General features: G+C 37.5%; 1 protein-coding gene across 1 annotated transcript in view; it reads left to right on the top strand.

The window, feature by feature from the left end:
• Positions 1-22247, top strand: part of MDN1 (midasin AAA ATPase 1) — a 121958-nt gene that overhangs the window by 10201 nt on the left and 89510 nt on the right. Inside the window, exons 9-35 of the mRNA XM_032214966.1 lie at positions 547-661; positions 860-1047; positions 1867-1948; positions 2317-2412; positions 2840-2952; positions 3765-3913; positions 4005-4065; positions 4980-5191; positions 6050-6153; positions 6748-6892; positions 8182-8278; positions 10508-10621; positions 10902-11049; positions 11200-11307; positions 12218-12369; positions 12650-12828; positions 14846-15054; positions 16243-16389; positions 17061-17202; positions 17605-17739; positions 18079-18208; positions 18626-18764; positions 18996-19126; positions 19435-19570; positions 20276-20405; positions 20665-20898; positions 21929-22126. Coding sequence (XP_032070857.1) covers positions 547-661; positions 860-1047; positions 1867-1948; positions 2317-2412; positions 2840-2952; positions 3765-3913; positions 4005-4065; positions 4980-5191; positions 6050-6153; positions 6748-6892; positions 8182-8278; positions 10508-10621; positions 10902-11049; positions 11200-11307; positions 12218-12369; positions 12650-12828; positions 14846-15054; positions 16243-16389; positions 17061-17202; positions 17605-17739; positions 18079-18208; positions 18626-18764; positions 18996-19126; positions 19435-19570; positions 20276-20405; positions 20665-20898; positions 21929-22126 — 3794 coding nt within the window. The remainder of the gene's footprint in view (positions 1-546; positions 662-859; positions 1048-1866; positions 1949-2316; positions 2413-2839; positions 2953-3764; positions 3914-4004; positions 4066-4979; positions 5192-6049; positions 6154-6747; positions 6893-8181; positions 8279-10507; positions 10622-10901; positions 11050-11199; positions 11308-12217; positions 12370-12649; positions 12829-14845; positions 15055-16242; positions 16390-17060; positions 17203-17604; positions 17740-18078; positions 18209-18625; positions 18765-18995; positions 19127-19434; positions 19571-20275; positions 20406-20664; positions 20899-21928; positions 22127-22247) is intronic.

Here is a 22247-nt window from a genome sequence, read left to right as displayed (position 1 = left end):
CTCATTTGCCATTATTTAGAGAATCAATATAATGAGCAAATGAATACTAGAAATTAGTAATGGGGCATTTTTGACATTTTGTCGTTATTATTTGAGATTTTAATTTCTTTAGTTTTGGTGTTGCAGTTAAGGAATATTATTATTAAATTTATTATTAAATTTATTTGTTGCCCATCTTGTAATTTGAGATGACTGAGCAGAAATACTTTTGGAAGTTTTAAGGTGAATAGATTGCATCCAAGAGAACACATTTATATTATACAATTATACTTGGACAAATAAGAGTTACCTTCTCCTTGTCTGTTCAGCTAAAGGTACGAATATAGTACTAATGACAGATGGTTACAACACCGTGTAATATTTTTGGCAGCGATGCCTTTGCCGCTTCAGATGTTGCTAAATTACAACTCCCAGCAGCCTGTTGAACATGACCAATGCAAACGTAGTTCATGACATATTTAAGTAACGTCAGGCTGCCAGTTCTCCACATCTGGAATGGAATGCTGTAAAGAATCTAAAAACTAATTTGTGGTTTCATTAATGTAGAGTCTTCAGTTATGGCGGTGGTTGGTATAGGCAGCAGAACAGCCATGCTGCTCTTTTGGACAAGTACTGGACAAAAATTATGCTTAACAACTTGCCTAAGGCTGAACTCAAAGAGGTAAGTGAGGAGAGGGAATAAGCCCCATGAACTGACAGAAAAATTGTTTCAGGATTTCATTTCAAATTTGCTATTTAATTTCAGGAAAAAAAAGTATTCCATTATGTTAATTCCTACTAAAACGTGTAGAATAGAATTATAACTTTATCCGATGTTCAGGATGAAACCATAATATATCAGCTTTTATTCTTCCTTCAGATTCTTCAGAGACGTTATCCTAAACTTGCCACTGTAACAGATTGTCTGCTGGATATCTACATTGAGCTTACTGGTGATAAACATTTATCTGAAAACCAAATTGTGGGCAATGAGAATACAATGGATGATGCATCAGGCTTGACTGCAAATAAAAAGCCATGTTTGGAGGGCAGAGAGTTATCTCTAAGGTATTTAAATATGCAGTTAAGCTGATGAATATTTTAGTTTGGAGGAGGCAAATTATCCTTAGACAACAATTATCTAGATTAGTGTTTTTCAACCTTGGGACCTTTACTTCAACTCCCAGAATTCCTCAGCCAGTATGGCTAGTTGGGTAATTCTGAGAGTTGAAGTCCGCACGTCTTAAAGTTCCCAAGGTTGAGAAACACTGATCTAGAGTTTTAAAGATCATCTGCGTGCATGTTTTAATTGAAGTTCCCACTGAGAAGGCATTGATTGAATGAAAATGTGACGAGTGGGTGTTTTTTGAAAACCAGCACCAAGTACCGTATTTTTCAGAGTATAAGATTCACCTTTCCCCCCCAAAAGAGAGAAAATATGGGTGCGTCTTATACACTGAATATAGCATTTTTTTTTGCCTACTGAAGTCCCGCCCCCTTTATAAAAATGGACGTGCAGAGGGTTTGGGAGGCTTGCAAAATGTTCATGGGGGCTGGGGAGGGCAAAAACAAGCAAAAAATGGGCCGTTTTTGCCCCCGCCCCTAGGAGTACTCTCCAAGCCTCCAAAGCTCTGCATAGCCTTTTCTTTTTTTGCAAAAAATGAGGCGTGCAAAGGGTTTGGGAGGGCTGCAGAGTGCAAAAACTTTTTAAAAATTTACCTCTTCAAAATCATGGTGCATCTTATACTATGGTGCATCTTATAGTCCGAAAAATATGGTATGTACCTAGTGAAGCGAAAAAGAAGCTATAGAAAGAAGCTATAGTTGTCGGAAGATAAGGAGAGCATTACTCTGAAACTACATTCACACCATCTTTTCTTTTTTCAGGGACTTACTCAATTGGTGCAACAGAATCACCTTCAACTTTAACAGTTCTACTTCATCTACTGCGCTGAACATTTTTCGTGAGGTCTGAAATAAACGGTTCTTGTTTTAGGATGGGAGTATTTTTTTAAAAAAAAACTTACTTTCTATAACATAAATTCAAGTTGTTTTTTAGATAATGGATGGAGTATTAAGATAATTTTAGATAATGGCTGGAGCATGTAGGTTATACCGTACAGTATAGTACAGATTGGATGTTGGGTTTAAATGGCCTCTTTCAATAGTATGACTCTTTGAGATATTCCAGTTTTTAAAAAAGAAGAATGAAAATAAACGAATAAGACATTTCTTTCCATCACAAGAGTATACGAGTTATTCATTGCTAGAAAGTTAACTGCTCTTTGACTACAGTTGGTTTCTTAACTATTAACTCTTAACTTTTTCTTTTGATAGGCATTAGACTGTTTCACAGCTATGCTGTCAAAACAATCCAATCGACTAAAAATGGCTACAATCATTGGAAGCAAATTGAACATTTCCAAGCATAAGGTACATTTACAAATCGCCTATTTCTGTATAAGTGCTTCTCTCAATGGGAAATGACTCAAAATTGGCTGCAGCTAGTTGTGAACTTTGAAGGAAGTTTCTTCCATCGAGCTTTTCCATGCTAAATCATAATATATACAATTGTTCCAAGTAACTCCCCAACAGTGACAACTCGATTCATACATCACTTTTAAGCTCAAATCAAATGAACTCAGGATGGCTCAGTCCACTAAGTGAATCCACCTTGCAATTAATTGGAAAAGCAGTTGATAATCTGAAGCTTTGGGGAAATTGAAAAATGCATTCGTTAGCTGCTTCCCGAGCAGCAAAGTCACTTCGGTGGGCTGAAACAGCTCACTACTCACGAGAGTACTATATATGAATTGGTGTGCAATAAATAAAGGTAGATCTGAATGTTTCTTTTCCATAGGTGGAATACTACTGTCAACTTCATAAACCAGAAATTGTAATAGGAGAACAAGAAGTCTCTGTGGGAAGAACTCAGCTCATTAAGAAGCAGTCTCACACACTACTTACGCAACGGTATTGATTGTTTTGGAGAGGTTCCTCTAAAAACTCTGTCGGATTGCATGTTACATTAATTGTGTAGCCTATAGTTTCCCTTCTTAAAAAACTCCTGTGTGGGTCTGAAGTCAAGCTTGACTCCCAGCGATGTGACTCATCCGTGTTGCTTTCTTGGCAGCCATAACAAAGTGACTTGCTGTTATATTTTCTGGGATTTTTCTTTGTAACTTTCCAATTTAGCTTAAGTGAGAGGATCTCATCCAGGTACTACCCATGGCAGCTTTTTCATATCTTCTGAACCCAGATAAGGAGAGCCATATGCTTGCATTGCAGAACTTTTTGATCTTTCCCATTAGAGCTACTTTCCTCTTGAATACCCTCCTCATAGGCAAGAACAGGGTTTTCTCTTTATTCAATTTCTCTTGAAGTTTCCAGAAAAGAGTTCAAAAGAAGCCAATAAACCCTCAGGCATAATTCTATCCCTCTTGCATTACATCACAAGGAGCCAAATGAAATTTTAAAAAGCATCGCTCTGGACCCTGTCCCAGAAATTACTCATCCTTCCTTTCTAATAAAGAAATACAAAAAAGAGAAATTAGTGATAAATTTATAACATAGCAATGCATACACATAGCGATCCTCTTTTTTTCTCTCCTGTGTATCTGTAGTGTAAGGCAGAGTGCTTAATTGCAAAATCCCATGGCAGCATTTGTGGTTTTTATTATTGGGTGGTTGCTTCTGTGATGTGAGAGAGAAGTATGTTTAGGGACTTGATGAATAGAAGACTTGGTGGTGCAAAGGTGTAATATTCTGCCTTTTCATCTCGGCAGGAAAAAGCAAAGCTTTGCACCCACACGCCCATCTTCAGTGTTGATTGAGCAGCTTGCAGTATGTGTGGACAAAGGAGAGCCTCTATTACTTGTGGGTGAAACGGGAACAGGAAAAACCTCTGCTGTTCAGTACTTGGCCCAAATTACAGGTAAAGTACAGTACTGAGACTGTAGCCAAGATACTATAGAAGTGTTTACTCACGAACCAATTCATCATTTTCTGTACCTTTTTGTTCTAAGGGCACCGTTTGAAAGTTATCAACATGAACCAGCAGAGTGATACTGCAGATCTTCTAGGAGGGTGAGTGTATAAGTCAATTTAAAAAAAAAATACCCTCTACAATCTCCTTCCTAGACAAACAGTATTGGCAATATAGAAATATGCATTTTATTCCTTGGCATACAATATATTTTGAAAGGTCCAAATCAATAGGGAATTAGGCCTTCCCAACAAGAGTTGGAAGAAAGAAAACATATTTGGTTGGGTGTCAGCGTTCCAAGTATCATGTAGAATTAAATCAGAGTCCAAGGCAAAATGATCCTTAAAGTTCCAATTTAATAAATCAGACATCTTAGCACATCTGTGTAATCCCAATTCTAAAGAGCTTCCTGGGATTCCACCCAGTTAAAAGTTCATGATCTTGTCCCCATACCCACAAATCCATCACATGGTCCAATCTTCTTCTTCCACGCTGTCATCACCCAGCTGCTTCCGGTCAGCTGTAAAAGTGTGGAGACAAAAGATGACTTTGGTCTTCTAGAAAAGAATGACAACAACACATTCCACAATCCTACTCCTTTCTATTCCCCCCTCCCATCAACTATACTAATGAAACAGCATAATGAAATAAGAGAAAGTGGCAGGCCAAAATTCTAAAAGGAATATAATTGCAGGCCTGACATTGGGTAAGTGTAGCTCATAAGCACTTAAAACTTTTAGCATAATATGGTTTCCTGTTTAATTGTCAGATTAGAAAAGATATTACAAAAGAGAATGAAAGGGATGTTCCACCCAAAGGGCTGATGGGAGAGGGAGGGGAGGCAAAAGTACAGGAAAAATGTGAGAACGTTTCTTATAGAAGGAAAACTTTGACAGAAACATACCTTGTTCTATGTTGTAGCTCACTTTTGCTTATCCTTGACTGATCAAATTTAGGCACTACCGCTCTAATGCCATCAATTTCATGTGGCTGTTTTGTTTTAAATTCTTTACAGATATAAGCCAGTGGATAACAAGCTGATATGGCTACCCTTGAGAGAGTCTTTTGAGGAACTTTTTGCACAGACATTTTCAAGAAAACAAAACCAGACTTTTTTAGGACATATCCAAACATGTTACCGCCAGAAGCATTGGCACAACCTTCTCAAACTGATGCAGCATGTTTACAAATCTGCTATTAATAAGGAGGCAAAAGAAAATGCATCTGGTAAGACATCTGTGAGTTATGGGGTATTCCAGACATGCCTTTCAACATATTTCCTTTTTAGACTGAGTGGGAAAAAATTAGCCCTTCATATATTTCTGGAACAATTTGACAAACTTTTTCCTTTTTTTAATCTTGGTGCGAAAAAAGTTTTAAAAGATGGAAGGCACAACAGAGAGAAGGAATGAAGCAAGGGGTCTCTTTCTCTCTCCTTCATTGAAATCCTAGGTGAAAAGTCAGATCTTCACAAATTCAGATATGTCATGAACTATACTGAATTATAGTGATGGTTTATAAGTATTTGTATTATACTCTTGGTTTCAAACAAACATCAGAGGATGTTGCTGGATATTGGGTTGCAGGTTGGGGGAGCTCTTTTAAGAAGGTGTGTGCTGTTACAGAGAAAGATCCTGAAGTGTGCTAACTCTCAGAATCAAATCAGCTGGGTGGATACAAAGCAATATATTATGGCCATACTTTTTTCCTTATTAAAGGAAAATCAGAAAAGTTGGAAAGATATACAAATTATTGCAGGATTTTGCTTTTTTACCAGTGTCTTAAGTAAGTGCTGCAATAAAATAATGCAACAAGGCTCACATCTTATTAACATATTCAATGCAGTTATCTAATATCCTGCCAGTGGATTTTACAATATAAAATATATTGATAAATAGCTTCATGGCCAATAAAATGTTTTAACTCTTGTTTGATGCGTTCCATATTTCTATTCAGTACCTTATTTGTAAAACTTCCTTCTATAAGGTTAAATTCAGATATGTCTTGAACTATACTAATTATAGTGATGGTTTATAAGTATTTGTATTATACACTTGGTTTTAATGAAGAAATCTGTCATTGTAGGTTTGCCCCTGAAGGAAAAATGGGAAGAATTTGGTATCCGATTGGATCATGCTCAGCAGCAGATGAAGATGACAGAAAATGCACTGGTCTTTGCATTTGTAGAGGTAATATTTTTATTACTGTTATCATGTTTTAAAAAAACAAGGGCTGCAGGATATTTTATTCTGGATATTGATGCATCTTCTGAAATTTTATTCACATGGAGGGAAGGTGTGGGAAAGAGACATAGAGAGATACAGAGAGAGGGAGAAAGAGGGAAGGAGATGGAGACAGAGATACAGAGTGGGGGAGAGAGACAGAGTTACAGAGAGGGGGGAGAGAGATGGGAGAGAGACAGATAGGAGGGGAGAGAGACATAGAGAGATAAAAAGAGGGAGAAAGAGAGAGGCAGATACAGAGAGAGGGAGAGCAGGGGAGAGAGACAGAAAGAAAGAGAGAGAGACAGAGGAAGAGAGATATAGAGGGAGATGCATACAGAGATACGGAGAGATACAGAGAGGGAGAGAGAGACAGTGATCTGGAGAGAGGGGGGAGAGAGATACAGAGAGGGGGAGAGAGAGATACAGAGGGAGAAAAAGGGGGAGACAGAGAGACATAGAGGGATACAAGAAAGAGAGAGAGATTTCTCTTTGCTTTCCTTCCTTCATTTTGTCTGCTTAAGTGAGCTATGGTAACTTGTTTCTCTGTTTTGTTTTCAGGGCACCCTAGCACAAGCAGTGAAGAAAGGAGAATGGATTCTACTGGATGAGATTAATTTAGCTACAGCGGAGACATTAGAATGTTTAAGTGGCTTACTTGAAGGGTTGTCTGGTTCATTAGTTTTACTAGACAGAGGAGACACAGGTATTATTTTTTTATAGCATTACATTGTTTACAATGGTTTTTAAGGGTCTGGGGTTATAGTAATCTTTTAACCTCTAATGTGGGTGAGATTGTGTTGGAATTTTTGTGTTGCAGTTCACAATTTGAGATACCAGGTCTGTAGGTTTGGATAATTTTTTTGTGAAGAAAGCCACTTGTGGTGATGAGTATCTCTAAAGGGGAAGAAAACTACCTGTAGTTAATATGACAACCTTACATTGTTCCATCCAGTACAGAAGTCAATATTTTAATGCTGGTAGGGATAAGGACAACAAGTTGGATTATTTAGTCCTTGTTTATGTACTTCCTTTTCATAACTACTTGGCTGCTGTGGCTTGAGAATGCTGGACTAGATACCCATTTCCCCGTGATTTATCCAAATAAACTCTGTAGTGTTCTCATTCTCAAAATCTTGCTTTGAGACCTCAAAGCAAGATTTTTATAACCGACCAAAAAGTGGCAGCAGATTGATTGGGCAGGCAGGACTGAGATACATGGATAACTCTGTTTGCAGTAGCTGGAGAGAATAAACCTTTTCTTCAGCTAAACTATTTTTATCTTGATTGCTGTAAAGGTCTGGCAAGTTTTTGGATCATCAGATGTTAATGTTTGTATATAAGTGGATGTGTTCATGTGAAGTATTTTCAGCAGAAGGTTGAAGGAAGGCATTAAAATGTAATGCCATCGACCTGCCAATAATTGTCCTAGGAGAGATGTTTTAATTTTTTCAGACAGGTTTATAGAAAGCTTAACTGGAAGAATGATTCATTTTTTCTCCCATAATTATAGTTTGAATCAATACTGAATTCTGAATTTTAGGATAAATTCATTTTTCTCTCAGAAGTTGTCTTAAGAGAATTTAACTTGGCTCCAATCCTCACTTGTGGAAACTTGTTTCTTGGAAAATTATATTTTTCTGTATGTTTCAGATTCAGCTTGGAGTTGCCATCACTACTTTTTCATTTATAAATTGGAAATGAAACTGACTAAATAGTTAGAGACTTGAAATGTGAATGTTTGGCCGCAGTTCTTTGGAAAAGTAGTTCATGAGATCAGGAGGCTGGTGTTGTTTTATAGAACATTGATAGATATTACAGAAACATAAACTTGGGTTATGCAGAATATGAGTAATATGAGGGATGAAGCAACAAAACCAACTATTACCAACTTTTAAGTATACAACACCTGCCCAAGGCTTGCTTGTTAATATGTTTTTCTTTTCCTGAGGAAAACTGGAATTGAAATTGGATATCTCTGCTTTTTCTTTTTAGAGCCATTGGTACGTGATCCCAATTTTCATTTATTTGCCTGTATGAATCCAGCTACAGATGTTGGAAAAAGAAATCTACCTCCAGGAATACGAAACAGGTAAAAACAGAATAACCAGTTGTACAAAATTAAGTAATTATTCTGAAGCTGATGGTAGTAGAAACTATTATTTTCTTTTTATACAGTGTTCTGAAATCCACCTTTGTTCATGAAGTAAAATGCAAATATTTTTGAATATCTGAAATATATATTGTATCATACTATAACTGGACTATACTGTTAGCTAATGCACAGGCAAAAAGCGTAACCAGTGTGTATCTGAAATGCGTAGATGATGCTATTGTACAAACTTTGGGAACTGTAGTTCGGTTTGTTTTGAGTCATCACATTCAGAGCAAGGCTAGAATTGTATAGTGATCCCTTGGGAAATATAAAGGAAAAAACCACTGTTGGGTATCTTCTGATATGTCAGCATTACTAGTAAGCTGCATAGCAGATGGATGGCTATATATGAGTGAATTTTATGCTTATTTGATCTATCGTAGGTCATACTTTCTGATTTAGCATGGCAAGTAGGAGAACTCTGAGAATTATGTCATTAATGGTGGCTTGCCAAGTGCTTGTTAAGCATTACATTCTATACTTACACTTTGATTTCCCCACTGAGTACTTAGCAGGCTGCACTTGACAGTAGAATTAAATTTAAGCTTATGGAACTGTCTCTGCAGAATTAAAAATTATTTAGCAGCAAAAGACCTGCAAGTTGCTTAGCAGGCTTCACTAATGAAATTCCAGTGCATTATGTTCTATATGTAACCCCACTTGGACTGAATTGCTTGTGGGGCTCAGTGGGTCCTCAGCTTTTTTTCTGTGCCCCCCCAAAAGTACAACACCCATATTCAGCAGCAAAAAAAATGTGCGATTTCCTATCTTTGTTCAATGAAAAACAGAAATAATATTTTAAAGCCTTGTAAGCTCAACATAAATCTTTCAGTAAAAATTTTCAATCAACATTTCTGCCAAAATTGAAAGAAAACAAATCCAAATCATTCCCTCCCAAATGATACCGTTCCACTTCTGTATTTTAAAATGGCTTTTAGCTGTAGAACATTAAATTTAAATTTTGTTGAGACAGAAAGTCAAACGCTTTGACTTTTTGCAGCCCATACGACTTCCTGAACAATATAATTGAATTGAATTGTTTTTATCCAACTTTTGACATTTGATTGAAGTTAGTTTGGGATCTTTTTCTCCACAAAAACGGATACACATATGAATGCTGACATTTTATAAAAGCATATTGTGATATTGAGGGCTTCTCAAATGTTGGCTTGACTTCCTAGATTGCTGTAATCTGGGAATGCCAATGATTCTTCCTCTCTTGCCAATGCCTTGTCTTGCAAATCTTCACACCCTATGGTGTACCCTCCCCAGTCTTCATTGCGCCATCCTTGCATGCTCTCTTTGACTAGCCATGCCTGCCTCAAACCTACACACTCATCCTCCCCAAATCCTTGTCACGTCTCTCTTGCACCATTGGAATCTCCTCATGTCCTTCTTCTCCCAGCAGCAGCCACTTTCCTGCATGGTGGCCTGCTTGTAACCTGCCTGGGGCTTGTAATTTTCTGCCAGTTTCCACATTGATTTGGTTTTGGAAGCTAGCAGAAACTTGCCTCACCTAACAGCTGTGGGATTCAGCTAACAATGGCAATCCGGGACTTCACTAAGCAATGGAAATTTCGATCTCAATTGCCATTGTAATTTAAATACTATTTGTATATATGGAGTCGTGTAACAGAGGTTTTGGTTATTTCTCTGTTTTGCAAAGGATTATTTCTGAATGAAAGTCATGTTATACAGTGTCAGGCATTTTAAATTGCCATTGAATTTGAGGTAATATACAAGCAAATTATGCAATCCAGGAATGGGCCCTACCTGAGAGCTCATGCTGTGTTTAGGACCCCTGGTGGCTCAGTGGTTAGAATGCAGTATTGCAAACTAACTCTGCCCATAGTCTGGAGTTCAATCCTGATGGGCTTAAGTTGACTCAGCCTTTCATCCTTCTGAGGTTGGTAAAATGAGGATCTAGATTGTTGGGGGCAATATCCTGACATTTGAAAACCACTTAGAGAGTGCTGTAAAGCAGTATGGAGCAGTATAAAAGTCTTAAGTGCTATTGCTATGTTCCTCGGTGATATGTTAGATCTTGTATTACCATGTAACACTTTTATATTGTGATTGGCAGATTGGTGTTTAATCTTTAGTTTTAGATTAGTATGACTTGGCATGATGGTACCTTGAACTTTTAAATGTATTGTCACCTTACAGATTTACTGAAATCTACATAGAAGAATTACAGAATGAAGATGATTTATATATTCTTATAATGGATTATCTGAAAGGGCTAAATGTGAGCAAAACCATAGTTCATGGGATCATCAAGTAAGTCAAATGCTGTATATTGGTTTACTCTTTGTACCTATTTCAACAATTATAACAATTCAGAAACCTTGTATTGTAATTTTTGGATCTGTTTTTGTTTAGGATTGTTGTGTAAGGTTTTGTTGGGTGGTTAAGGGTTATATTACTTTATCCTGGATGCTTTTTGGTGTTCTATGTTGTTTCTGTGAGTCTGAAACATTTGGCAACTTCAAATTTCATGAAGATGTTGATGTCAAGGCCAGAGAAACCAAGTTATTTATTCTTTTCTTTTCATTTGTAGCTTCTATCTGACAGTGAGAAAAGAGTGTGAATCAAAACTGGTGGATGGGACGGGCCGTAAGCCTCATTATAGCCTTCGCACCTTGTGCAGAGCTTTGAAGTTTGCATCATCCAATCCGTGCATCAATATCCAGCGCTCGCTTTATGAGGTGATTATTCTTGTTTTCTTTGTTCCTGAGCATTGAGAACGGTAATCGGAAAGCATTCAATATTTTTTCACCTTAACACTTAAAATTATTTGAGCATCCCCCTCTCACACCTACCAATAATGCATTTCAATTTTTTGCTTCTTCTTATAGGGCTTTTGCTTGGGTTTTCTTACTCAGCTTGATAGAAACTCTTACCCAGTTGTTCAGCATTTCATATGTCATCATATTTTGTTTGGAAACACAAAATGTCTAAAGCAGGCAAGTATTCCTTGACTAATTAGAATTAATATTTTGCTGTTGAAATGAAGAATATCCTCTCATAGTAAATGCACTGAGCTCTGAAAGCCCATTTTGAGAATAAAGCACCATTGTTTCAGTGTTTTATCGCAGCCCAAGATAAACGGAGGCATTTTGTTTATATTGTTTCCAAGTGTTCTATTACAGAAAGTGAAAGAAGCTCATTATACTCTTACTTTTCAACCTTCAACCACAAATGTAGGCAAGATTCAATCCATACTGGCTGTTGTGCTCCATCCAAACTATGGAAAAATTGTCCAAAGAGATTATTTTTGAATGTATGTATTGATAGCAAACAAAAATTAGGATGTGGATAACATTTGCTGCTATAGCTAGAGTGTAGATAGCGTTCATAAGAGACTACTACCCCAAAAACGTTTATACTGCTAGGATGAACCATTATGCTGAAAGAGTTTTTGAATATCTCTTTTAATTCCAAAGGGAGCCATTTTGTTCTGAGATAAGAATGCAGTGGGTTTTATGCTTTGTTCATAGCCTTACAGTGGAGCTTTAATCTTGTAATTATACTGATTACATCTTGCTTTATTCTATTTGTAATTATACTGATTACATCTTGCTTTATTCTATTTACTTGGATTTTCTTGCAATATGCAAAATGATAAAAGTAGAAGGATACTGGATTTCAGCTGGCGATAACGAACCTACTATTGATGAGACTTATATTCTCACACCTTCAGTCAAACTTAGGCCCATGAAGAATAGATGTGATTTGAGATTATTATTCATATTATATCTAGGTGGCTAGAATAAAAATTACGTAGTTCTCATAAGGGGGAAATGCAATACTATGATGTTTTAAGAAGATCTGTCGATAGCTTAAATTAGTTATATTTCTATGGCCCCATTTTAGTCCTTACCAGAGCCTAAAGGAGGCAAAATGATAAAAGTAGAAGGATACTGGATTTCAGCTGGCGATAACGAACCTACTATTGATGAGACTTATATTCTCACACCTTCAGTCAAACTTAACCTCAAAGATATTGTCCGAGTTGTATCAGCTGGGTACGTTGGATTTAATTTTTCCCTTTTCTGTTCTGTGAAAATAGTTTTCATTTAATTTGACACCTAAAAGTAGCACTGACTTTGTTTAATACAACATGTTTCTCGATATCAACTTTAGATCTTGTTGGTAGCAATAACATGAAATCATTGTTTGAAAGCTATTTTAAGCAACATATGTAGTAAGACTGTGAAAACAATTAAACATATAGGAATTTTTCTATAAAGTTCTTGGCGACTGTAAAATCTTATTTCTAACTTTATGATCTGCTAATTCTTCAAGGACATACCCTGTTCTGATTCAGGGAGATACTTCCGTTGGTAAAACCAGCTTAATCAGATGGTTGGCTGCTGCAAGTGGAAATCACTGTGTTCGGATTAATAATCATGAGCATACTGACATTCAGGAGTATATAGGCTGTTACACATCAGATATATCTGGAAAGCTGATATTTAAGGAAGGTAGGACTTTGGCTGCTCTGCAAATTTCTTAGGCATTCTTTTTTTTTCCAGCAAGGGTTATATTGAATGTTATCTCAAAGATTGCAAAACTCTTATTATTTGTACTATTATTATTTATACCCCTGTTGTACTCTACAGGATTAATGAAGTTGTTTTTGCTTTAGCATTACTTTTAGAGCATGGATGGTAGCTCATGGTAGCTCATGGATGGTAAGAGCCAAGGTGGCGCAGTGATTAAATGCAGCACTGCAGGCTACTGCTAGATCAGCAGGTCAGCGGTTCAAATCTCACCGGCTCAGGGTTGACTCAGCCTTCCATCCTTCCGAGGTGGGTAAAATGAGGACCCAGATTGTTGGGGGCAATATGCTGACTCTCTGTAAACCGCTTAGAGAGGCCTGAAAGGCCTATGAAGCGGTATATAAGTCTACTGCTAAGTCTACTGCTATTGCTCATGTTTAGTGAAAACTGTTCTGTTCTATGAGAAGTGATCTGTTCCTGAAAATAAATGCATTCTGCTGGCAGATAGGCTTGCAAATTGGCTGTTAGACTGGAAAGAAAAATGGGAACAGGAAGGATTTTGCAGATACGCATTTCAAATATTCAGTTCAAAAGTGATTCAGTAAAATTATCCCTTTGAAATGAATCTTCAAGTGTGTGGTCAATATATCAGACTGAGTGCTTACAAATTGGCATGCACAACTATTTCTTTAAAATTAAACTTGACACATCAATCTAGTTTAGTAATTCAGATAACCTTTGTATATAGTTGTTAATTCATTAAATCAAATCAGTGATTTATACTGATTATTTGAGTGTTGCACAACCAACTAATAGTAAGTTGCTTCCAGTGAGCTTCTGCAGATCTGAGCTGTCTCACTGCAACAGCTTCTTGCTCATTTCTCCTTTGTTGTACTCCTGCAGCGATTAAGGTAGCCAGTAATAGTGCGATACTTTTCAGCAGGCAGCAGATGTTAGAATCCAGAGAGAGGCAATAATATGTTAGGTGAGTTCAAAAGGGTATAAAGTGCATTTCTACTTAAAAATAAGCCACTACAAATTCATGGGATGCTACTTTTAGGTTGCAATTTCTGGGGTTACAGTTTTTTTCTTTCTTTCTTTCTTGACATTATTAGAAAATCAATTGAGTTCCATTAAAATTACTCTCATGAGGCTGTGGAGTGGTTTAGTTGATACTAATAAATTGTTGAAGTGGATTGTTCTATTTTTACAGAGTAACTGATATTTGGATTTGTATGCAAAGTAACTGCAAGAGGAAATGAACTTACTCTCTGTGATCTTAGAAGGCAGGGCCAGAATCAGGAGATTAAAATTTATAAGGAAATAGTTTTAGACTATACATGAGGAAGAATTTCTTAATTACAAGCTGTCCCCATTAGAGCAAACTCTACACAAAGTGATGAATTCTCTTGTATTGGAGAGCTTGAAACAGGGTGAATAGTCAATCTGTCACAGGATTGATGGACTGATTAATATCAGGTTTATATGCTACTCTAGGCATGTCTGACTCTGCATGTATAACACTCAGAGTCAACATTAGTGATAAGATAAAAACAACAACCAAGGACAAAAAGGTACAGTAGTAATTATTCAACCCACCTTAACACTTACACCTATTCACTCTTCAGAAAAACAACCTTCAAACTCTAAAGGCTACTGAAAGAACCATCATGTATTATGGAGGCAAAGTGTTCCAGTGGATACTCAATCTAAGCAACTTTTAAGATGGATGGACTTCAAATTCCAGAATTTTCCAGACAGCATGCTGAATGGGAATTCTGGGAGCTCAAGTTCACCTATCATAAAGTTGTTGAGGTTAAGAAACGCTGCTCTAGTGAATACTGCACTGGATAGGGTGTTGAACTTGATGTCTTCTAAAGTCCCTTCCCACTCTGATTCTTTGATTCCCCCCTCCCCCCCCAAAGATTTTTTCACTGCTTCTCATTGCAGAATGTAAATAAAATACACACACACATGCTGTTTGGTAATTGCTTTAAAGGTGTCCTCATTGATGCCATGCGAAAGGGATACTGGGTTATCTTAGATGAACTGAACTTGGCACCTACCGACGTTTTAGAGGCACTGAACAGATTGTTAGATGACAACAGAGAGCTGTTCATTACAGAGACTCAAGAAACCATCAAAGCTCATCCACGATTCATGCTGTTTGCAACCCAGAATCCTCCAGGCCTCTATGGAGGCAGGAAGGTTTGTTGACAGTCCTGAGATCATTAATTCTTCATGTTTCTGTACTTACTCTGATATATAGCATATAAATAGCAAGCATGTGACAATAGCTGTCCCCTTTTTGTGACCAAATTAGCATTTTATACCCTGAAAATGTATATGTATATACACATACACACACACTTACATATATGTATGTATGTATGCATGCATGTAATATATACATATTAAAATTCCTTCCAAGTGAAGTCTGGGTATTTTTGTGACCACAGGTTGCTGAGGAATGAGAGTGATAAGACAGTATATTGAAATATGTTAACAAAGGGAACAAACCATATAAAAAACACTGCTGCCAATACTGTTTCTATTTTACTGCTTGTAAATCTTTAATAAGACCAGACTTGATGTTGAGAATAGCTGGAAAGTATCTGAGAAAAGATTTTTTTACTGGTATTTGTGTAACCATTTTAACATGTACTGACCAATGAGAGTTATTCCAATAGCTAGTTGAAGAATGCCAATGTAAAAGTTCCATGAATTGAGTTGCTTATCATGACACATTTTCATTTGGAAGCTACTGTGAAGTTAGAACACATGACTGAGATTTCTTAAGGTGTAGGATTCTAACAAATACAGTATTTCTATTGTTTTTTAATCTGATGCATGTGGTTTTAATTCCAATTATATATTGGGGTATTCCATGATTGCTTAGAGAAGCCTGTAATCGTTAATAACTTTGCAAATACACTTCTCTAATTAAACACTGAAATCACTACCAGTATGATAAAGACAATACAGACAGAAAAACTGAAAGTGATTTTCTAAATTGGGCGTGATAGACAAGAGCATGTTCCTGATCTGAGAGAACTGCCCAATCTCTAAGTATTTGTAACATAGGTTTGTATTTCTGGACAGCTCCTTTCCATGTTTATTAGCAGTTTTCTGAATACATACATATGCTTTAATCTCAGGATATTAATTGCTCTTTTGCTATAACATAAAAGAAGCACGTATATAAGGTGTGCATTGTCTTAACTTCCATAGAATGGATATTTCACCATGAATTCGAAATCTTTCATAGACAAAAAAATAACTGCCGATCTTCTTTGAACGATTGTTGATAGACATAAAGAACAAACTTTTTATTTTATTTTTTACTGAGAGGAGTTCCAGGGGCACTGTTTCAATTAAAATCTTTTTTTTTTATAGATTTTATCTAGAGCCTTCAGAAATAGATTTGTGGAGCTGCATTTTGATGAGTTACCCAGTACAGAATTGGAAAACATTTTGCACAAAAGATGCCAGCTTCCACCTTCTTACTGTAGCAAACTGATCAAAGTCATGCTGGAACTACAGGTATTGCTAATTATTATTATTGCTAATTACTGTTCTGTCTTCTTAAGCAAACAGAGTAGGCTGAATTGAATTTCAAGTACATCTTTTCCAAGGAGGAAAACTGTCTGATGGACAGTTATATAAATGTGAGAAATAAATTTGGTTACACAGGGAAGAGAAGAGAATGCACTCTTCTCCCCTCTCATCCATTTCACATTTGTTTGGTATGCTTCAGCTTGTGGTAGGCCCAGTTTGTGGGGGATTTATTTTCTTGTCATTTTCCCTTAAACTATATTAGATTTTTGGGCTCAGCCACTAAATGAAACCAAAGGAAACAACTGCTTGTGCTACTATCTAGATCACATGATCTCTGCCTTTCCTGAGTAGTAGGAGATAAAGTAACACAAAAGAACCTTTAGCAGATGGTCCAAAATCCCATTTGAGCAGCTGTTTCTCACAGATCTCATACAGGGTATCTGCATCTTACTTAGGAGTTCCTCGCTGCCCATAATGAGAATTCCAGTGAATAGCTGCTAAGACACACTGGGCAAAAGAGGCCTTTAAATTGAGCCGATAGGCCAATCTGGGGAATGTGGCGGGAAGGATAAGGTACTCCAAGGCATCTGAAGAAATGATTGTGGGCACATAATACAATATTGGATAGAGAGCTCTTGCTTTGTTGGTTTCTTTAGTCTTATCGCAGAGGTTCATCAGTGTTTGCAGGCAAGCATGGCTTCATTACTCTCCGTGACCTGTTTCGCTGGGCAGAAAGGTACCGATTAGCAGAACAGACAGTGAAAGACTATGACTGGCTTCAACATTTAGCTAATGATGGTGAGACTTCTCTCCTCTTTACAGTTCTCTGTCTGTCTGTCTGTCTGTCTCTCTCTCTCTCACTCACTCACTCCCTCTCTTATTTGGTAAACAAAATATCAAAAGCCACTATGTATTTATTTATTACATTTTTCTCCCACCTTTCTTATTTTATAAAAACTTCAGGCAGCAAACGTACATAATTCTCTTTCCTTCCAATTTTCCCCACAGTAACAACTCTCGCGAGATGGGTTGGGTTTGAAAAAAAGTGGCTGGCCCAAAGTCACCCGATTTTCATGGCCAAGGCAGGACTAGAACTCAGCCTTCCGATTTCTAGGCCAGCACCTTAACCACTACTCCAAACAGCCTGTCTCTCTCTCTTTTTTAAAAAAGTAATCATTATCCTTGTCTCTTTATTCTTAGGATTTATGCTTTTGGCAGGAAGAGTCAGAAAGCAAGAAGAAGTGGGCATTATTCAAACTGTCATTGAAAAATATTTTAAAAGAAAATTGGATCCCCAGTATCTCTTCTCAGAAGAAAGTGTGAAAAAACAGCTAGGTCAGCTTGCAGAATTGATTCTTGGTTATTCAATAATTTACATACTGAAATATATAGGCTAATGTTGCAGATAGCAATTTTGCCCTTCCTTTGATGCAATTAATAATCGGTCACAAAGAAATGCAGTGATCTTGTCACAAGGGAAATTCAAGTTTGTAATAATAGATTTTAATTACCATTGTGATTACAGTGGACATTTTAATATAAATTTCCTAAATGGGAATTAGTATTTTATTTTCAGACTCAGGATTTATTAGAATAATTTAATGCTTGGTTGGTGTTCCTTCATTTCTAGTTTCTTGCTCTGTTTATTTCTATTTAAAATCTCCTTTGCATCAGCTGCTGGGCTACCTAGAATGGATGAGGAATTCAATCACATTGTATGGACTCAAGGAATGAGGAGACTTGCAGTCTTGGCAGGCCGAGCTTTGGAGTTTGGCGAACCCGTACTATTGGTTGGAGATACAGGGTAAATTATTCTCTTTGCTAATCTCAGTTTTGAACTGAGCCACAGAGCATAAGACCGCATGTGGGAAACAGAAGGCTACCTAGTTGTCGGTGGCTCTTGATTTATTTTATTTCTATTTTTATTGGCTTTTAAATGTTAAAAAAATGGCAGCATGGCTTTGTGCTTTGAAGGTGGAAGAACATGAAATAGCTTGTAAAATAAGATTTAAGATAGGAGTAAAAAAAAAAATCTTTGAAGAACCTGCAACTCAAAACCTGATGTGCCTTCTCCCATTGCATTCTTGCCCTGTTCTTCCCTGTGAAGTGGCGCTATTCACTTTGACGTTCAGTCTCCACCCTAATGGCCACTAGCCATCATATCAACCACTAAGAGGACAATAAGCCTAATGAAATTGTCTTTACCAACTTTCCTATGCAGGTGTGGCAAAACAACTATTTGTCAGATCTTTGCAGCTGTAGCAAATCAGAAGTTGTATTCTGTGAACTGCCATTTGCACATGGAGACATCAGACTTCCTGGGAGGACTACGGCCAGTTAGACAGCATTCAAAGGATAAGGTCAGTTGGTTACAACAGGGGTCTCCGTCCTTGACAATTTTAAGACTTGTGGACTTCAACTCCCAGAGTTCCTCAGCTAGATTTGCTGGCTGAGGAATTCTGGGAATTGAAGTGCACAAGTCTTAAACTTGCCAAGGTTGGAGACTGCTGGGCTATAAGACGCTGAGTACAACTAAGAACTTAACTCCAATGTTTGTGCTAAATCTCCTTTCTCCTTTTTTTTCCTAATAGGATGAAGTTGACAGTTCTAGGCTCTTCGAATGGCATGATGGAGCTCTTGTTCTAGCAATGAGAGAGGACGGCTTTTTTCTCATGGATGAGATTTCATTAGCAGACGATTCTGTGCTAGAAAGACTTAATAGGTACGTGCCTGAAAACGGGACATTTCAATCTTGCTTTTCTTGATATGTTCATCACTAATGCAGATTTAATACTGCAATGTCGTATTCCAGCTTCTTCTGATGGATAAGATTATCAAATCTTGCTTATTTATTAGGCTTGTGCTTCTGTTTTGTTCTGTTTTGCTTTATTGGCAAGGGGCTAGGATTTATAGTTTCTTGGAAAAATATTGAATGTATACCATAATTAGCTGGTTAACTTTAAGGTGCCACAAATTTCCCCACTGTGTCTAGTGCAGTACAGTGATTCAGCCATCCTTCTTTTCTTCTAGCGTCCTGGAAACTGAAAAAACACTGGTGATCGCAGAGAAGGCTAGCGAGGACAGCGAAATTGAGCTGCTGACCGCTGGAAAGAAATTTCGTATTTTAGCTACAATGAATCCTGGGGGCGACTTTGGGAAGAAAGAGGTAATGAGGGCTAGTTTAGCTCTGTGTTACGATTGCCATCATGCCAATTGCATGTTGTGATGTTACAATTTAAAGAATTGCTTATGCTTTATTGCATGTGTGATATCAACATGGTTGTCAGAACCAACAAAGTATGGGTTCCACCACAAATCCGTGAAGCCCTTATCCGCGGAGACATAAGCGTGAAGACTAATTCGCGCCGTTCTAAGCGCTAAGGAAAAACGCGACCCTACCGCAAAGACATAATCGCGGAGGGCAAATCCGCGCATTCCCAAGCACTCAGTACCCTAAACCTAACCCTAAACCTAACCCTAAACCTAACCCTAAACCTAACCATAACCCTCAACCTAACCCTAAAACAAACCCTAAAACAAACCCCTAAACCTAATCCTAACTTTTACCTTAATTGAAATCGGCTTTCTGCCACGGCGCCGTTTTAAAGCGCCCTTCTGTTGCCGCGCTGTTGTCGCGGCAGTGATGATGTGCGGTGATGACGTCGCAGCTTTAGTGACGCGCTTATGTCTCCGCGGATAAGGGCTTCGCAGTTTTGTCGTGCCACGCAAAGTATGTTGATCCCTTCTCTCTCTCTCTCTGTCTTTTTTTAAAAAAAAAAAATCAGTCATTTCTTTTAAGAGTCTTTCTGACAATAAGCTAATGAACTATAGCTGTAATATGCTAACTTCAGCTACATTTTCTTGCCTACAGCTATCGCCTGCCCTGCGTAATCGGTTTACTGAAATATGGTGTCCGCAAAGTAATAGCCGTGAGGATTTAATGCAAATCGTTAAGCACAATCTTTATCCAGGCCTCTGCCTATCCACAAAAAATGAAGAAGGTAAATCTCACCAAAAAAAATGCTTAATCCCCAATCTTAAGGGAGCTAGTTTTCAACAAACGACTAGTCCCTTGTGTTTTTGATAAGAAATGTTTTGACTGTATTCTATAGGCATTTAAACTTTTCAGCCCTTTATCTTTGTCTTTCCATATTAGTTTTCTGGTTATTGGCTTGTGTTTTTTTAAAGTACCCTTTTTCCTGTATGTATTTACAGTATATCATTCTTGTATTTTCATCTTTCCCTTCCTGGTTGTCATAGGAATGGATATAGCGAAACTCATGATGGATTTCATAGATTGGCTGAGTAATCAAGAGTTTGGGCATAATTGTATTCTCAGCATCCGGAATATTTTGTCCTGGGTCAATTTCATGAATGTTATGGCACAAGACAGACTGCTTGGTGGTCCAGAGGAACACCAGTTCTTCTGCGTTTCTCCAGTGCTGACCTTCGTCCATGCTGCATGTCTCGTATATATTGATGGTATTGGCTCAGGTAAACCTCCTGGCTTTTCCTTCATGGCATAATGGAGTGGAGACAGCTTGCCTTAGTTGAACACTTTCTGGACTTGAAACTAGTAAATTGGGACAACTGTACAGGTAGTCCTCAACTTAGTTACACTGGCACTGACGTTATCCACACTTAGACTGTTGCAACAACCCCATGGTCATGCGATTTACATTTGAATGCTTGACAACTGACTCAGATTTATGACGGTTGCAGTGTCCCCCGAGTCATGTGATTCTCTTTTGTGACCACCTGACAAGCAAAGTCAACGGGAAAGCCAGATTTACCTAACAACCATGTTACTAATTTAAAAACTGCAGCGACTCACTTAACAAATGTGCCAAAAATTGTAAAAATGGGATAAAACTCACTTAACAAAGTTCTCACTTAGCAACATAAATTCTGGGCTCTGTGGTCGTAAGTCGAGGACTACCTGTATATGTACTAATAGGACTGACACGTCTAAACGAATTATTATGCATGGGGCATGTTTGTGGAAGTGTGAATACTGCATAGAGTCAGAATCATTGTATGTGTCTAAGTGCAGAATACAAAGGAAGGAGTTGGGTGGCTCTGTAACATGCAGTCATAAGTAGATCAATGAGGTGGTTGGAAGGTCGGGTGCTGGGGAAGAATCCTTTGCAGTAGACATTATCTGGATGATCTAAACTGAAATACCATAACTTATTAATAGAGTAGAGATGGGCGTCATTAATATTGCCTGCCCACTTTATGGAACAAACTTCCATTGGAGCTTAGGTGAGTTTCTATATTGAAATGCTTTTGCCTGACCAAGGACATATTTGTCCACATGTTTCCTTGTTCTTAAGATCCTATGAATGATACATCATTATAATTTTAAATTGCTGAGTGTTTTGGTTTTTACAAGTTTACTATGAATCTATTTTAGTTGTAGGCATAGGACTGGTTTTAAAAAGCATTCATATTTTTCAGTAACGGTCAGTTTAAAATGTTGTATAAACTCTCTCTCACTGATTCCATTTTTTTTTAAATGTAGGCACAATGTCCTGTTCTTCTGGTTCGACCACTCTGGCTCGTGAAAAATGTCTGAATTATTTACGTAGAAAAATTTCTCAAATTGTGCGACTCAGCGATGATCAGAGGATTGAACTGAGAATGTACGATCTGGAAAGAGAAAGGGAAATGGCTTGGATGGAGAGTTATGTTGGGATCCATCCATTTTATATACCAAGAGGCAAGAATCTGTTTTTACAAATTTACTGACTTGACAGCGGACTGTATGAAATGACAAGCTCTTGTTTAGACATAGAGAAAAAAATGTTGTGGAAAGGTCCTCTCAGTTGTCTAGGTGGTTG

Source organism: Thamnophis elegans, chromosome 4 (genome assembly GCF_009769535.1).
Source record: "Thamnophis elegans isolate rThaEle1 chromosome 4, rThaEle1.pri, whole genome shotgun sequence".
NCBI classification, from domain to species: domain Eukaryota; kingdom Metazoa; phylum Chordata; class Lepidosauria; order Squamata; family Colubridae; genus Thamnophis; species Thamnophis elegans.
The sequence above is the reverse complement of the archived record's forward strand: the minus strand, read 5'-3'. Positions and strand labels throughout refer to the sequence as shown.